Source organism: Microcaecilia unicolor, chromosome 14, assembly GCF_901765095.1.
Source record: "Microcaecilia unicolor chromosome 14, aMicUni1.1, whole genome shotgun sequence".
NCBI classification, from domain to species: domain Eukaryota; kingdom Metazoa; phylum Chordata; class Amphibia; order Gymnophiona; family Siphonopidae; genus Microcaecilia; species Microcaecilia unicolor.
The window spans coordinates 5,624,786-5,638,402 of NC_044044.1; the positions used below are offsets into that span (position 1 = coordinate 5,624,786).

Genomic DNA, 13,617 nt, shown 5'->3' on the forward strand with positions numbered 1-13,617 from the left:
CCTTCGGCGCCTAACCGCTCGAGAAATATAAAATGCCCCAATCTATCCACCCTATCAGATTAACTGTTCACTCATCCTCTAGATTGTTCACTTGTCTTTAGATTGTTCTCTTGTCTTTTAGATTGTAAGCTCTTTGAGCAGGGACTGTCCTTCTATGTTTGAATTGTACAGCGCTGCGTAACCCTAGTAGCGCTTTAGAAATGTTTGTTTGTTGTTGTTGTTGATATTCCAACTCTCCCATCTTATTTCTTAGACTCCTAGCATTTGCATATAGACATTTCAGAGTATGTTTGTTGTTCCTATTTGCATGATGATTAGTACCTGACACTATTGATTTGCCATATTTTGTCTGATCTTTAGTTGTATTTAAGGGCACCTGGCCTATAGTCTGTTGTGCATCCAGAAACCCTATCTTCCCTGTTTGTGAGGTATCTTTGCAAGATACCTTTTCCCGAACCATGCGCTTTTGAGCGACTGTCGGTCTTCCCCCCATTTCTAGTTTAAAAGCTGCTCTATCTCCTTTTTAAATGCCAACGCCAGCAGCCTGGTCCCACCCTGGTTAAGGTGGAGCCCATCCTTTCAGAATAGGCTCCCCTTCCCCAGAATGTTGCCCAGCTCCTAACAAATCTAAAACCCTCCTCCCTGCACCATTGTCTCATCCACGCATTGAGACTCTGGAGCTCTGTCTGTCTCTTGGGCCCTGCGCGTGGAACAGGTAGCATTTCAGAAAATGCTACCCTAGAGGATCTGGATTTGAGCTTTCTACCTAAGAGCCTAAATTTGGCTTCCAGAACCTCTCCCCCACATTTTCCTATATCATTGGTACCCACATGTACCAAGACAGCGGACTCCTCCCCAGCACTATCTAGAATCCTATCTAGGTGACGTGTGAGGTCCGCCAACTTCGCACCAGGCAGGCAAGTCACCAGGCGATCCTCACGTCCACCAGCCACCCAGCTATCTATATGCCTAATGATCGAATCACCAACTACAACAGCTGTCCTAACCTTTCCCTCCCGGGCAGCACTTGGAGACATATCCTCGGTGCGAGAGGATAGTACATCCCCTGGTGTGCAGGTCCTGGCTACAGGAGTACTTCCTACTTCACCAGGGTGATGCTCTCCTTCTAGGAGACCTCCCTCCTCCAGGGAAGCACAAGGGCTACCAGACTGGAGGTGGGACTTCTCTACAACATCCCTGTAGGTCTCCTCTATGTACCTCTCTGTCTCCCTCAGCTCCATCAAGTCTGCTACTCTAGCTTCAAGAGAACGGACACGTTCTCTAAGAGCTAGGAGCTCTTTGCATCGGGCACACACATATGACATCTCACCAGCTGTGAGATAATCATACATGTGACACTCACTCCAAAAGTATCCCATTATTTGAGTGTCTTATTATATGTGGATATCAGAACTAAGCTAAAATCTGTTCATAACTGTAATAAAATACCGGTCACTTGCGACACAATATAACCAAAGATCGTAACAGACATTACCTGACTCTTCTTCCCCCTTTCCCCTCTCTAAGTTCCCCCCAACTGTTTCCTACCATACATATACCTCATTATACCACAATATCACTTTGTATTCATTCATACTATCTATTTGTTCAAACCGTAACTGGCTAGCGCCGTTAATGGTTATATGTAAGCCACATTGAGCTTCAAAAGGTGGGAAAATGTGGGATACAAATGTAACAATAATAATAATAATAATAATAATAACAGTAACATAGTAGATGATGGCAGAGATAGACCTGCATGGTCTATCCAGTCTGCCGAACAAGATAACTCACATGTGCTACTTTTTGTGTATACCTGACCTTGATTAGTATCTGCCATTTTCACGGCACAGATCGTAGAAGTCTGCTCCGCCTCCCAACCACCAGCCCCGCCCCCTACCACCTGCTCTGCCACTCAATCTCCGCATAGTATGGAGATAGTTATGAGATAGTTCAGCTTGAATTTCTATTATGAAATTTAAATTTGTATTAAATGTAACATTTCACTGAAAGTCCATGAAAAAAGAGCATAATGGGTAAGGGATAGAATATGACGCTATCAATTAGGACCATGCTTACTAAGCCGCGCTATAGGCACTCTATCGTTTTTAGCACGTGCTACAAATTAATGCATGCGAATGCTAAAGACACCATGTCTCTAGAACTAGTGCTCACTAAAAAGGCTAGCGCACCTTAGTAAACAGGGCCCTAAGGATATAATGAGTGTCCAATTAGATGCAAAGGTTATCAATAGAAATCAAACAAAATAAAACATGGAAAAGAAAATAAGATGATACCTTTTTATTGGACATAACTTAATACATTTCTTGATTAGCTTTCGAAGGTTGCCCTTCTTCCTCAGATTGGAAATAAGCAAATGTGCTAGCTGACAGTGTATATAAGTGAAAACATTCAAGCATTACTATGACAGTCTGACAGGGTGGGAGGATGGGGGTGGGTAGGAGACATGGGGACATCAAAACATATCATTGATATTCTAACAGGATGGGTGTGGATAGGTGAGGGGTGGGGGTGATCAACAGAGAAATACAGCTTTATGGTTTATAATGGGCTAGGAACCCCAGATCCTTGCTAAGTCCTCTATAACCACCCTCTATAAAACAATCATTAGATCCTATTGTGAATATAATACTGTATCAGGGACCCTTTTACAGAGCGGCAGTAAGCCCAATGTCCCGCCCCAAGTTGGTACCATTTCCGGGATAAAAAGAAAAACCCTAGAAATGGCTTGCATGGTGATAACCCGGTGGAAATTGGGCATCGCCACATGCTGCCCAGTTAGCGCTGGATTAGCACGGGATCCCTTATCGCCTCCTCAGTGGTAGAGGCTCCCCATCAGATGGCCATGTGGTAAAAGTTCTCTTACCACATGGCCATGTGTTTCTGAAGGCTTTTTACCCTCTGCTGTAAAAAGGGCCCTGGCACACGGGAAAAACGGCCCCCACCACCAACGCAGGGCCCTTTTCCCCACAGCTTGGTAAAAGGACTTCTCAGTGGTGCCTCTTGACCTCCAATGGCAGTCTGCAGATACTACTGCTAGATGTCACGCTGCCTAATAAGGTTGAATAATGCAGAGAATAAGAATTCACAATGGAAAGATTCTGTAAAATGAGCTGACAGGTGACAACAGCGACGGGTGATTTGGGACTCAGTTGGTTACACTGAAATCTAAAGGAATCCCTTTCTATGCTATTGAATGTTTTACATAGGAGATGCCATTAACTTTTATTGCATCCACACACACCTATTTTCTGACATGGGGTCCAGCCTCTGAAAATGCAAGCCCAAATGATGGCCCAATCCCAATGTGCCAGCAATTCAGCAAAACATAAGTGCATTTGTATCCCACATTTTCCCACCTCTTTGCAGGCTCAATGTGGCTTATATTATGCCACCATGACAATCGTCATTAACGGAATGAGAAGAACAGAGTATAGGTATGTGGAAACACCTCCAACATACCCTGACTATGCCCTATTTCTATTAAATGGCTTTGATTAGAAGTTGCATGGGCATCTGCATGTGCGCTATTCTAAAAGCAACTGTGTTCCCACTTTTCTAATGTGTATTTGAAAAGGGGATATAGCCAGGGGCATGTCAGGATTTCTGAAAATCTGGATAGAAGGTAAAATGAGCTAACAACTAACCTACATTTTTGTCCTTTTCACACCTCTACAGAATTCAAGTGTATACTTGTTCCAGTTGTGCCAACTATATCTTTATTCTATAATAAACCAAAAGATTAAGATGATGTCAACAATGAAGATGGAGAATAAGACAGTGACCACAGGATTCACTCTTTTGGGCTTCTCTGAATATTCTCACCAGCAGGTCCTCATTTCCACAATGGTTTTACTGGCCTTCTTTATCTCTGTCTTGGGAAATTTGGGGTTTTTAATATTAATGTTCTTTGATCATCATCTCCACAAACCTATGTACTTCTTCCTCAGCAACTTGTCCTTCTTGGACATCTGTAACACGACAGTCACTCTCTCAACGTTACTGGACAACCTCTTCACAGGAAATACACACATTTCCTTTTCTCTGTGCATGACACAGCTCTTCCTTTTCATGAGTTTTGAATCTGCAGAATTTGTTCTCCTCACCGCCATGGCCTATGATCGCTATGTGGCAATCTGCCACCCACTGCGCTATGCATTCATGATGGATACAAAAATATGTAGTTCACTCATCGTTGCATCATGGATTGCTGGTGCTCTGGATGCACTTCCTATACAGGTTTCAATATCTCAGTTCTCTTTCTGCAGCTTTCATCAAATCAATCATTTCTTCTGTGAACCAAATGTACTGATAAAACTCTCCTGCAGTGATTTGCACATCCTTGAAATTCTGATAATAATTGAAGGGATAGTTGCGACTGTTCTTCCCTGTACATTAACCCTAGTATCGTATACTTGTATCATCAAATCCATCTTGAAAATCCGATCTACAGAAAGTAGAAGCAAAGCCTTCTCCACCTGTTCCTCCCACCTCATTGTGGTTATTATATTTTATGTGACTTTGACATGTATGTATATGAGGCCACCCTCATTGTACTCACCAGGCCTAGACAAACTGTTCTCTCTTCTGTACACAGTTTTAATTCCAATGTTAAATCCAATAATTTATAGTCTGAGAAATCAAGAAGTAAAAAATGCTGTAAGAAAAGTCAGTTTTAGAAAGCTATAATGAAGAGGCAAATATGTTATTCTTTTTATAAAATCATGCTTGGTTCTAGAATTAAAACACTCCTGTGACATTTATTAAATTTCTTCTTGACCTTGAGATCAAGATGCAGAAGAAATAAAGTATATCTCTGTCTTTTATAAATTTCTTGATCATTATTTGCAAGCTGATCCTCAGCACATACCTAGATAGTCAGATATGCAAACTTAATATGCATGAGACATATGTATACACACTGCATACTCATTCTGGTTATCCTGAAAATCCAACTGCCTGACTGTTTGTAAAGGACTGGGTTGAGAACAAATGTTCTAAATTGATACTTATCATTAGAAGTCCTCTATCCCCGTAACTATACATAGAAAAATTAATAGCTTGCATATAAGGCCATTTTACTAAGGAGTCAATACTCAAAGCAAATTTACCAGTCAGAAACAGCTGAAGGCCATTTAAATCGCTTGTGCGGGTCTATCTGCTGATATTCAGTGCACTCAGTGGTGTGCTGGTAAATGTTTAACAACAGGCTCTCTCCCTAGTTCCCCTCTGCGCCCCCCCCCCCCCCCCCAAATTGCAGAGCTGGCTATAGCCAAGGAAAGAACCTGGGGGGGGGGGGGGGGATGCATTACTCTAGGAAAAAAAATGAAATGATCCCAGGTTCCAATCTAATTCATGTTTAATGTGCGATAACATTCCATAAATAAGTAAATAAATATAAACTTTTAATGTTGAGCACCTGATTCTCAAAGTGGACATATTCCAAACACTATAATGAAAAAAAAAATGATTTTTTTTTCTACCCAGCGACCCTCCTCTCCCCTGCCCTCCATCCACCCATGCCCAGCGACCCTCCTCTCCCCTGCCCTCCATCCACCCATGCCCAGCAACCCTCCTCTCTCCTGCCCTCCATCCACCCATGCCCAGCAACCCTCCTCTCCCCTGCCACCCCCTCCAGCCACCCATACCCAGTGACCCTCCTCTCCCCTGCCCTCCCCTCCAGCCACCCATGCCCAGCGATCCTCCTCTACCCCTGCCCCCCTCCAGCCACTCATGCCCAGCGACTCTCCTCTCTCCCCTTCCCCTCTCCAGCCACCCATGTCTAGCAACTCCCATCTCTCCCCCTGCCCCCCCTCCAGCCACCCATGCCCAGCGACTCCCTTCTCTCCCGTCCCCCCAGCCACCCATGTCCAGCGACTCCCTTCCCTCCCCTGCACCCCTCCAGCTACCCAGGTTGTCCACTGGATTCTTGGGGGCAGGCCATACTTCCTGAGCCCGTACGCCAAGCCCCCTCCCTATCTATCTTCAAATCCTTACTCAAAGTCCACCTCTTCTTTTTTTTATTTTTTTATTTTTTTTTATTTCTTTATTTATAATTTTAAATTACAATTTTCAAGGATTACCTTGTACAGAAATACAGGAGGAAAATAAAATAATATCCAATCATTCACATTTATCAGGCATTATGATAACTTATAGACAGATTTGCATATACACGTATATACATATACATATATATATACATACTTATATACTTAGACTGGTTAATCATCTTTAGGAACTATATGATTAATAACCTTTCTTAGACCCCAATTTAGATGAGGGGGGGAAAAGAGTAAGAGAAGTTTTTACAAACTTATATTCAAATTAAGAAAAAAAAAAAAGCTGCTTTTTCTCCAGAAAAAAAAAAAACAATTTCATTTCACTTGTTTCAATTCTACAAATGATTTAAGTTGTTCCGGCGAAAAGAAGATATATTTAGTTTGACCCAATTTAACTACACACTTACACGGGTAAGCAAGAAAAAAGGAAGCACCGATATCTATTGTCTTTTGTTTTAAAGCAAGAAATAACTTCCTTTTTTGTTGGGTGGACTTGGTGACATCTGGATATATCCACACTTTTGAGCCATAGAATTGAGCTTTCAGATTTCTAAAATAAAGTCTTAGAATAGCATTGTAATCCTGCTCAAAGACCATTGATACAACCAATGTAGCTCTGTTCATTATAATGTCCGAAGATTGTTCCAGAATATCAGAAATACCTTTCTCAGAGCCTTGCACTCCTTCCCTTGTTTTAGGAATATAATATATTTTATTTAATGGGGGTATTGTCTCAGCAGGAAAATTCAAGATTTCTATCAAGTGTTTCTTAAAGGTATCTAACAGAGTTACCCCCGCAATTATAGGGAAATTCAAGAGACGGAGATTTAGGCGTCTGTTAAAGTTCTCAATCTGTTCAATCTTACGTCTAAGGTCTATAGAGTCCTTAGTGGAAACATTTTTAAAGGCATTTAAAGTATCAACCTCTTGTTGTAAAGATTGCACTTTTGTTGTTAAATCATTTTTAACAGAGTCTACGGTGTTTTTCAAATCTTCAAACTTAGTATTAAGATTAAGGACATCACCTGAAGTCTTCTGCAACATGGTAGCAATCCGGTCTAACATCGCCTTTAGTGTTTGTAGAGTCACCTCTGAGGTCTGTGTTACAGAAGGCATGCTTCCTCCAGCTCCCCGAGTCGTGGCCTGCATACCTGGGTCCTCACTGGAAGCCTCTATCGACACATCGTCAGAGTCGATGGGGTTTCCCTCCAGGGCTGCTCTCGACGCCGGGCTGAGAGGGATCTGTGAAAGAGATGGTGGAGACAGGGAGACTTCCTCTCCCGGCAGGGGGGCTGCTTCTCCAGTCCTCCCCGCAATGGGATCCTCTCCCCGTGTAATTCTGGAGGCACCGGAGAGGAAACGATCCAACGATGTTTGAGCCAGAGAGGAGGTTGAGGTAGGTGGAGGCACTAATCTCAACACTCCCTTACGTTTAGAATGAGGCATTTTACCGAGGAAAAAAGAATAAATTCAGCTCATAACATCCAGAGCGTTTCAACAATCATCCGGTGCGGCAGCCATTTTGAATTCTCCCCCCAATGTCGCTTTCGGCACCTAACCATTGTACCTCTACCTAAGAAATCTAGACTGTCCCAATTTTTGATTGATTGCACTTTTTGTCCTTTTTGTCCTTCTTGTCCTTTAGATTGTAAGCTCCTTTGAGCAGGGACTGTCCTTCTTTATTTTTTGTACAGCGCTGCATAACCCTGGTAGCGCTCTAGAAATGTTAAATAGTAGTAGTAGTAGCTTCCTGCCTGCTGCCGGCGCTGACTCTCCCCTGCTGCCAGATCGCTCTTCAAAATGGCAACCGAGAGTTACAAGGGCGGCCTCTAAGACTTCAGCAGAAGTCTCGCGAGGCCGCCGCTGGAACTTTCGGCGGCCATTTTTAAAGAGCGAATCCGCAGCGGGGGAGAGTCAGCGCCGACAGTGGGCAGGAAAGACTGGGGATATTTCCTGCCTGCCCTGAAGAATTCGCTGGACTAAGAAGGGAGCCTGTAGCTGGGAGGGAAGGAGGGGGAGAGGGAGGGAGGAGAGCCGGCTCGCTCTCAAGAACAACCGGCACGCAAGTCGGTAAAAAATTTAACAACTGGCTCTTGCGAGCCGGTGTGAGCCGGCTCCAGCACACCACTGAGTGCACTTAACCTGTCAGTGCCTGCCACTGAATATCAACACTGGCTGCTAAACTCAAAGCTGGTTATTTGGGGGGCGGTCCGGGTGCAGAGTTGACACTTATGCTGTTAAGTGCTGATATTCAGCATTTAACTGACTAAGTTTAGTGGTTAAATTGGACTGCAGAAAACACAGTCCTACCTTTATTGGGGATTTATCAAATAGCATTAGTGCCTTCAGTTGGGTTATTTGGGCCTTAACATGATTTAAAAGTCCCAAACGCTGCCTTATCTAAAATACCATAGCAATAAATAATTTGCCAGCCATTAGACAGTAATGAGATGCAAAATATGCAAATGCTTATTTTGCATCTCATTACTATGCTAATGCTTTAAAGCAACTTGTCTCAGAATCACATTAAAATTGCAGCAGCTTTTTACTGGGGTTATTTTACTATTCAGTAGCATCAGGCTGCAATAATACCACTAGGGGCACCATTTTGACATATGCCTATGTTTACTAAGGTATGCTATAGGCATTAAACGCCAACTCGCCCATAGAAATGTATAGGCGCATTAGCGTTTATTTATTTATAACGCTTATACCCCGCATTTTCTCACTTATTATCAGGTTCAATGTGGCTTACATACCAGCTTATTTTCGAAACAGAAAGATGCCCATATTTCGACCCAAATCGGGAGATGGGCGCCTTTCTCCCGTGGGCGCCCAAATCGGTATAATCGAAAGCCGATTTTGGGTGCCTCCAGTCTGTCGCGGAAACGAACAAAGTTGATGGGGGCATGTCAGAGGCGTGGTGAAGGCGGGACTGGGGTGTGTTTATCGGCCAAGGAGAGATGGGTGCGCTCGGCCGATAATGGAAAAAAGAAGGGCGCCAGAAGCAAGAATTTGGGTCACTTTTTCTGGACCCTTTTTTCATGAACAAGGCCCCCAAAAGTGCCCCAACTGCCCAGATGACCACCGGAGGAAATCGGGGATGACCTCCCCTGACTCCCCCAGTGGTCACTAACCCCCTCCCACCAAAAAAAAAAAAAAGAACTTTAAAAACTTTTTTGCCAGCCTCAAATGTCATACCCAGCTCCATCCCAGCAGTATGCAGGTCCCTGGAGCAGTTGTTAGTGGGTGCAGTGGACTTCAGGCAGGTGGACCCAGGCCCATCCCCCCTTACCTGTTACACTTGTGCTGGTAAATGGGAGGCCTCCAAACCGCCCCCAAAACCCACATCTAGGTGCCCCCTTCACCCATAAGTGCTATGGTAATGGTGTAGAGTTCTGAGGAGTGGGATTTGGGGGGATTTGGGGGGCTCAGCACCCAAGGTAAGGGAGCTATGGACTTGGGAGGTATTTTAATTTTTTTAATTGTTACAAGTGCCCCCTAGGGTGCCCGGTTGGTGTCCTGGCATGTGAAAGGGACCAGTGCACTACGAATCCTGGCCTCTCTCATGACCAAATGCCTTGGATTTATTCGTTTTTGAGCTGGGAGCCTTCGATTTCCATTATCGCTGAAAACCGATACCGCCCAGATCAAATCCGCCCAAATCTGATACATTTGCCCGGCACCAACCGTATTATTGAAACAAAAAATGGACGCCCATCTTTTTCAAAAATACGGTCTATCCCACCCCTTTGCATATCCGTCATCGGAGATAGGCACCCATGGAGATGGGCGTTCGCGTTCGATTATGCCCCTCATAGTATATCAGGTTTACAAAGTGACATAGAATGGATATAGCTGCAATATAGTAAATAAAGCCTTAACTTTAAATGTGCATTAGAAATGCTAACGCACCTTAGTAAACATACCCCACAGAGGGCTCCTTTTACTAAGCTTACCTCTCGCTATTTAGGAAGTACAGCTGGGCTAACGCAGCAGCCCAATGGTACTTCCCGCCTGTACCGTGCCATCATTTCCAGTGCTACACAAATTTGTAGCGCCAGATACTGCCCAGTGCTGTGCGCTGCCCGGTTACCGCTGGGTTAGCACGGGAGCCCAGTGGCGTAAGGGCTACCTCCCGAAATGACCACGCAGCAAGTGCTTTACCTGCTGCCCGGCCATTTCCTGAAGGAAAGCGAGACCAGCCCTTTTACCAGCTGCGGTAAAAGGGGGCCTCGGCACACCATGTAAAACATGCTCCGATGCCAATGCAGGCCCCCTTTTACCGCAGCTTGGTAAAAGGGGGCCAGAGTTTTGAACTTCAGAATACTTTCTTCTCCTCACTGCCATGGCACTATGCATTCATGATGAATAAGAAAATATGCAGCTCATTCGTTGCATCAAGGAGTAGCAGTGAGACTTGAACAATCCATCTCTGGATATCAAGACCAATATAACCACTAGATCATTTCTCCACTCCTACTTGATTTTTTAAAGAATTTAAAGACTCACTTATGTGGAGAATATCTCTAAAATTGGTTTATAATTATTTACCTATTTATTTAATTCCCGGAATACTACATAGTAACATAGTAGATGACGGCAGAAAAAGACCTGCACGGTCCATCCAGTCTGCCCAACAAGATAACTCATATTTGCTGCTTTTTGTGTATACCCTACTTTGATTTGTACCTGTGCTCTTCAGGGCACAGACCGTATAAGTCTGCCCTGCACTATCCCCGCCTCCCAACCACCGGCTCCGGCACAGACCGCACAAGTCTGCCCAGCACCATCCCCACCTCCGCCTCCCAACCCCGGCTCTGGCACAGACCGTACAAGTCTGTCCAGCACTATCCCCGCCTCCCAACCACCAGCCCCGCCTCCTGATCCTGACTAAGCTCCTGAGGATCCATTCCTTCGGCACAGGATTCCTTTATGTTTATCCCACACATGTTTGAATTCCGTTACTGTTTTCGTTTCCACCACCTCCCGCGGGAGGGCATTCCAAGTTAGTTGCTGTTGAGACTTGGAAGGAGGAGGAAGTGCTGCCAGAGGCTCTGCAGGCTTCCAGGGGGAAGGGAGTGAGGCCTAGCTCCTTCCCCAGAAATGAGGAAGGTCCCTGGGGAGCGGTCCTCAGGCAAGGCCCCAGATATGGGGCCTCCTGGGGCCCAGGACCAGAAGGCCTGGAAGAACGGTTCCCTCTCTGTTAAAGCCGCAGAGAGGAGGGAGAGGAGCCCGGTAGACCAGAGAGCACAGCAGCCCGAGGGCGGAAGCCAGTCCGGTACCCCCCTCACTGGCCTACAACATCCAGAAGGTGAGAGGGGGGGAGAGCTGGTGAAGGCCCAAGAAGGGAGTTTGCCAGGCAGAGAGAAGGTGGAGGAGATGGATACCTGTCAGGAGAGTCAGCCTGAATCTGAGGAGACAGGCAGTGATGACAGCGAGTCCTCGGAAGAGGAAGATTTTTGGGAGAGAATCCAGGACCCAGAGGACCCGGCTAGTGGTTTGATTAAAGTGGTTAGGAGAATCAAGGCCATGGAGAAAGAGGTGGTGGATCTGGGTAAACGTATCAAGATGGCTAAAACCATGATTAAAGTAGCTCCAGCAACACACAAGAACCTATATGAAAAGGAAGAAACACGTCTAAAAAAAATGCTTGGGAAGAAAGAACAGCTGCTTGGGGTTTTAAAAAAAGGCCCTGGGAACCCTTTGCGCGAGATTTATGTGAACAAGGAAAGAATGGCTTCTGGTTCTCTCGCTGGAGGCCAGGGAAGTAAACGATCAGACCCCACGGCAGAACAGAGAGGGAAGAAGACAGAGGGTTCAGTTCCTGGGTCCCTGCATTCTTCGGTGCCAGAACTGACCGGGAGCGGTACACAAGCCACATTAAAGTATATGCAGTACCTGGCAAGCCAGCCCAGTCCTCTTCCAGAGACAGCAGAGCTCAAGGACGTCAGGGCTGGTCTGGATCAGACTTCTCAGACACAGAGACCTGTGGAGGAAAATACAGAAGCGAGAGAGTTTCAGAGACAATCATTCCAGATACTAGACACAGGGTCAGGCGCTACAGGGGAGAGCCTGTTGTCTAATGCAGTTCTGGTTGAGCCGATGCAGAAGAAAGAGGGCGGTGTACCCGGAATGGAGCAGTGGGCTGCAAGCAAGGACAAGCGGTTGCAGCCACAGGTGGTCCTTTTTCCACTGGAGGCATCGGATTCTGGAGGTCGGCAACCTACGAGCACAGTGCCATTACTAGCGCAGCAGGTCCGCCCACGAGGATCGAAGGGGCAGGACGTCATACCTGATCGAGAGACGGCTGATTTGCAGTGTGCAGAGGGCAGTTCGCAGCTGCAAGGGACATCACAGACAGCCGGTGGAACATCGGAGGCGAGCCAGAAGGCTGTAGCGCTAGGGGGGACAGAGGCTAATTTTCAGCAAGGAGCGGAGAGACGATACGCGGAGCTTCCGGGTTCGAGGAAGCTCTGCCCACTCACAGCAGATGAGAGGGCAGGTTTGCCCAATCGGGGCGCAGGAGAAGGGAGTTTGCACGGGTTCGACAACGGGACCGGAGCAGAGCCATCAGAGAGAAAGGAGTCAAGGCACCCAGAAGGCTGTGAGAAAGAAGGGGCAGACAGGGAGATTCTTGCAGCGCCAGCCCCGCAGCAAGTAATGGCCGCAAGGACTGCCGGTAATGCGGTACCAGACTTGGTTCAGCCGGAGGGAGGGCAGGCTGAAGGGGGTTTGTTGCGGGATTCTGGGGCTGCTGAAGGTTTGCAGTGGGAAGGTTCTTTTGGTGTAGATTTGCCTGATGCAGGGGACTCAGGTGTCTGGGCAGCAGGGGATGGAGGTCTGTCGGTGGGCCAGCAGCATCAGGGAAGAGGGGGTATGGTTCCTGAGGGGCAGGGAGGCCCCAGAGTAAAAGGAAGGGGGGGAGGCAGGGGGGAGGGGCAGCGGGAGGGGGGAGATGACATCATTACGGGTACGGGGGGGCAGGAGGTGGGGGGGAGTAGGGAAGACAGTAAGGCTGAGGGGCAGCAAGGGAGGGGGCGGAGTTGGAGGGTAGGGCTGGCACCAGCTCGAGGGTAGGGGGGCGATGGGGGCAAGGGTCTGTGTCCTTTGCTGCAGTGGTCCAGGGAGGGGGGAGGAGGGAGGGGGGAGGACCTGCGGGGTATGAAGGGACAGGCAGGGGTTTTGGGGGAATGGGGAAAGGGGGTGGGCAGTTACCAAAAAGACGCAATGTGGTTCAGCTTAAATGGATAGGGGACGGAGCAATGCCGTCCCGGGAAAAGGTCTTGAAACAGGTGATGGGGATGGGGTTCATACCTGAGGACTTTTACACTTGTATACACCCCGTCAACATCCCCGAATATGATGTAAGCTTTATGACCCAGAGGGGGATGGAAATCTTTTGGGAACGGTATGAGGGAGTAAGGGGGAAGGGGGAGTGGCGGGACTTCAGGGTGATTCCGATCAGCAAGCCGGACCTGGTGCAGGTTACCCTACTTGTGCGGAATGAGTCTATCTCAGGGGCAGATCTGGC

The 13,617-nt window shown here is 46.7% G+C and overlaps 1 protein-coding gene across 1 annotated transcript; it reads left to right on the forward strand.

Moving 5' to 3' along the window:
• The first annotated feature begins 3,768 nt into the window (after positions 1–3,768).
• Positions 3,769–4,710, forward strand: LOC115458202 (olfactory receptor 8D1-like). The gene has a single exon (XM_030188062.1). It carries the CDS (start codon positions 3,769–3,771, stop codon positions 4,708–4,710), a length of 942 nt encoding a protein of 313 aa, XP_030043922.1.
• The last annotated feature ends 8,907 nt before the right edge of the window (positions 4,711–13,617 follow it).

Excerpts from the sequence above, each read along its gene's own strand:
- LOC115458202 (XM_030188062.1), top strand. The coding sequence starts at position 3,769 with ATGATGTCAACAATGAAGATGGAGAATAAGACAGTGACCACAGGATTC.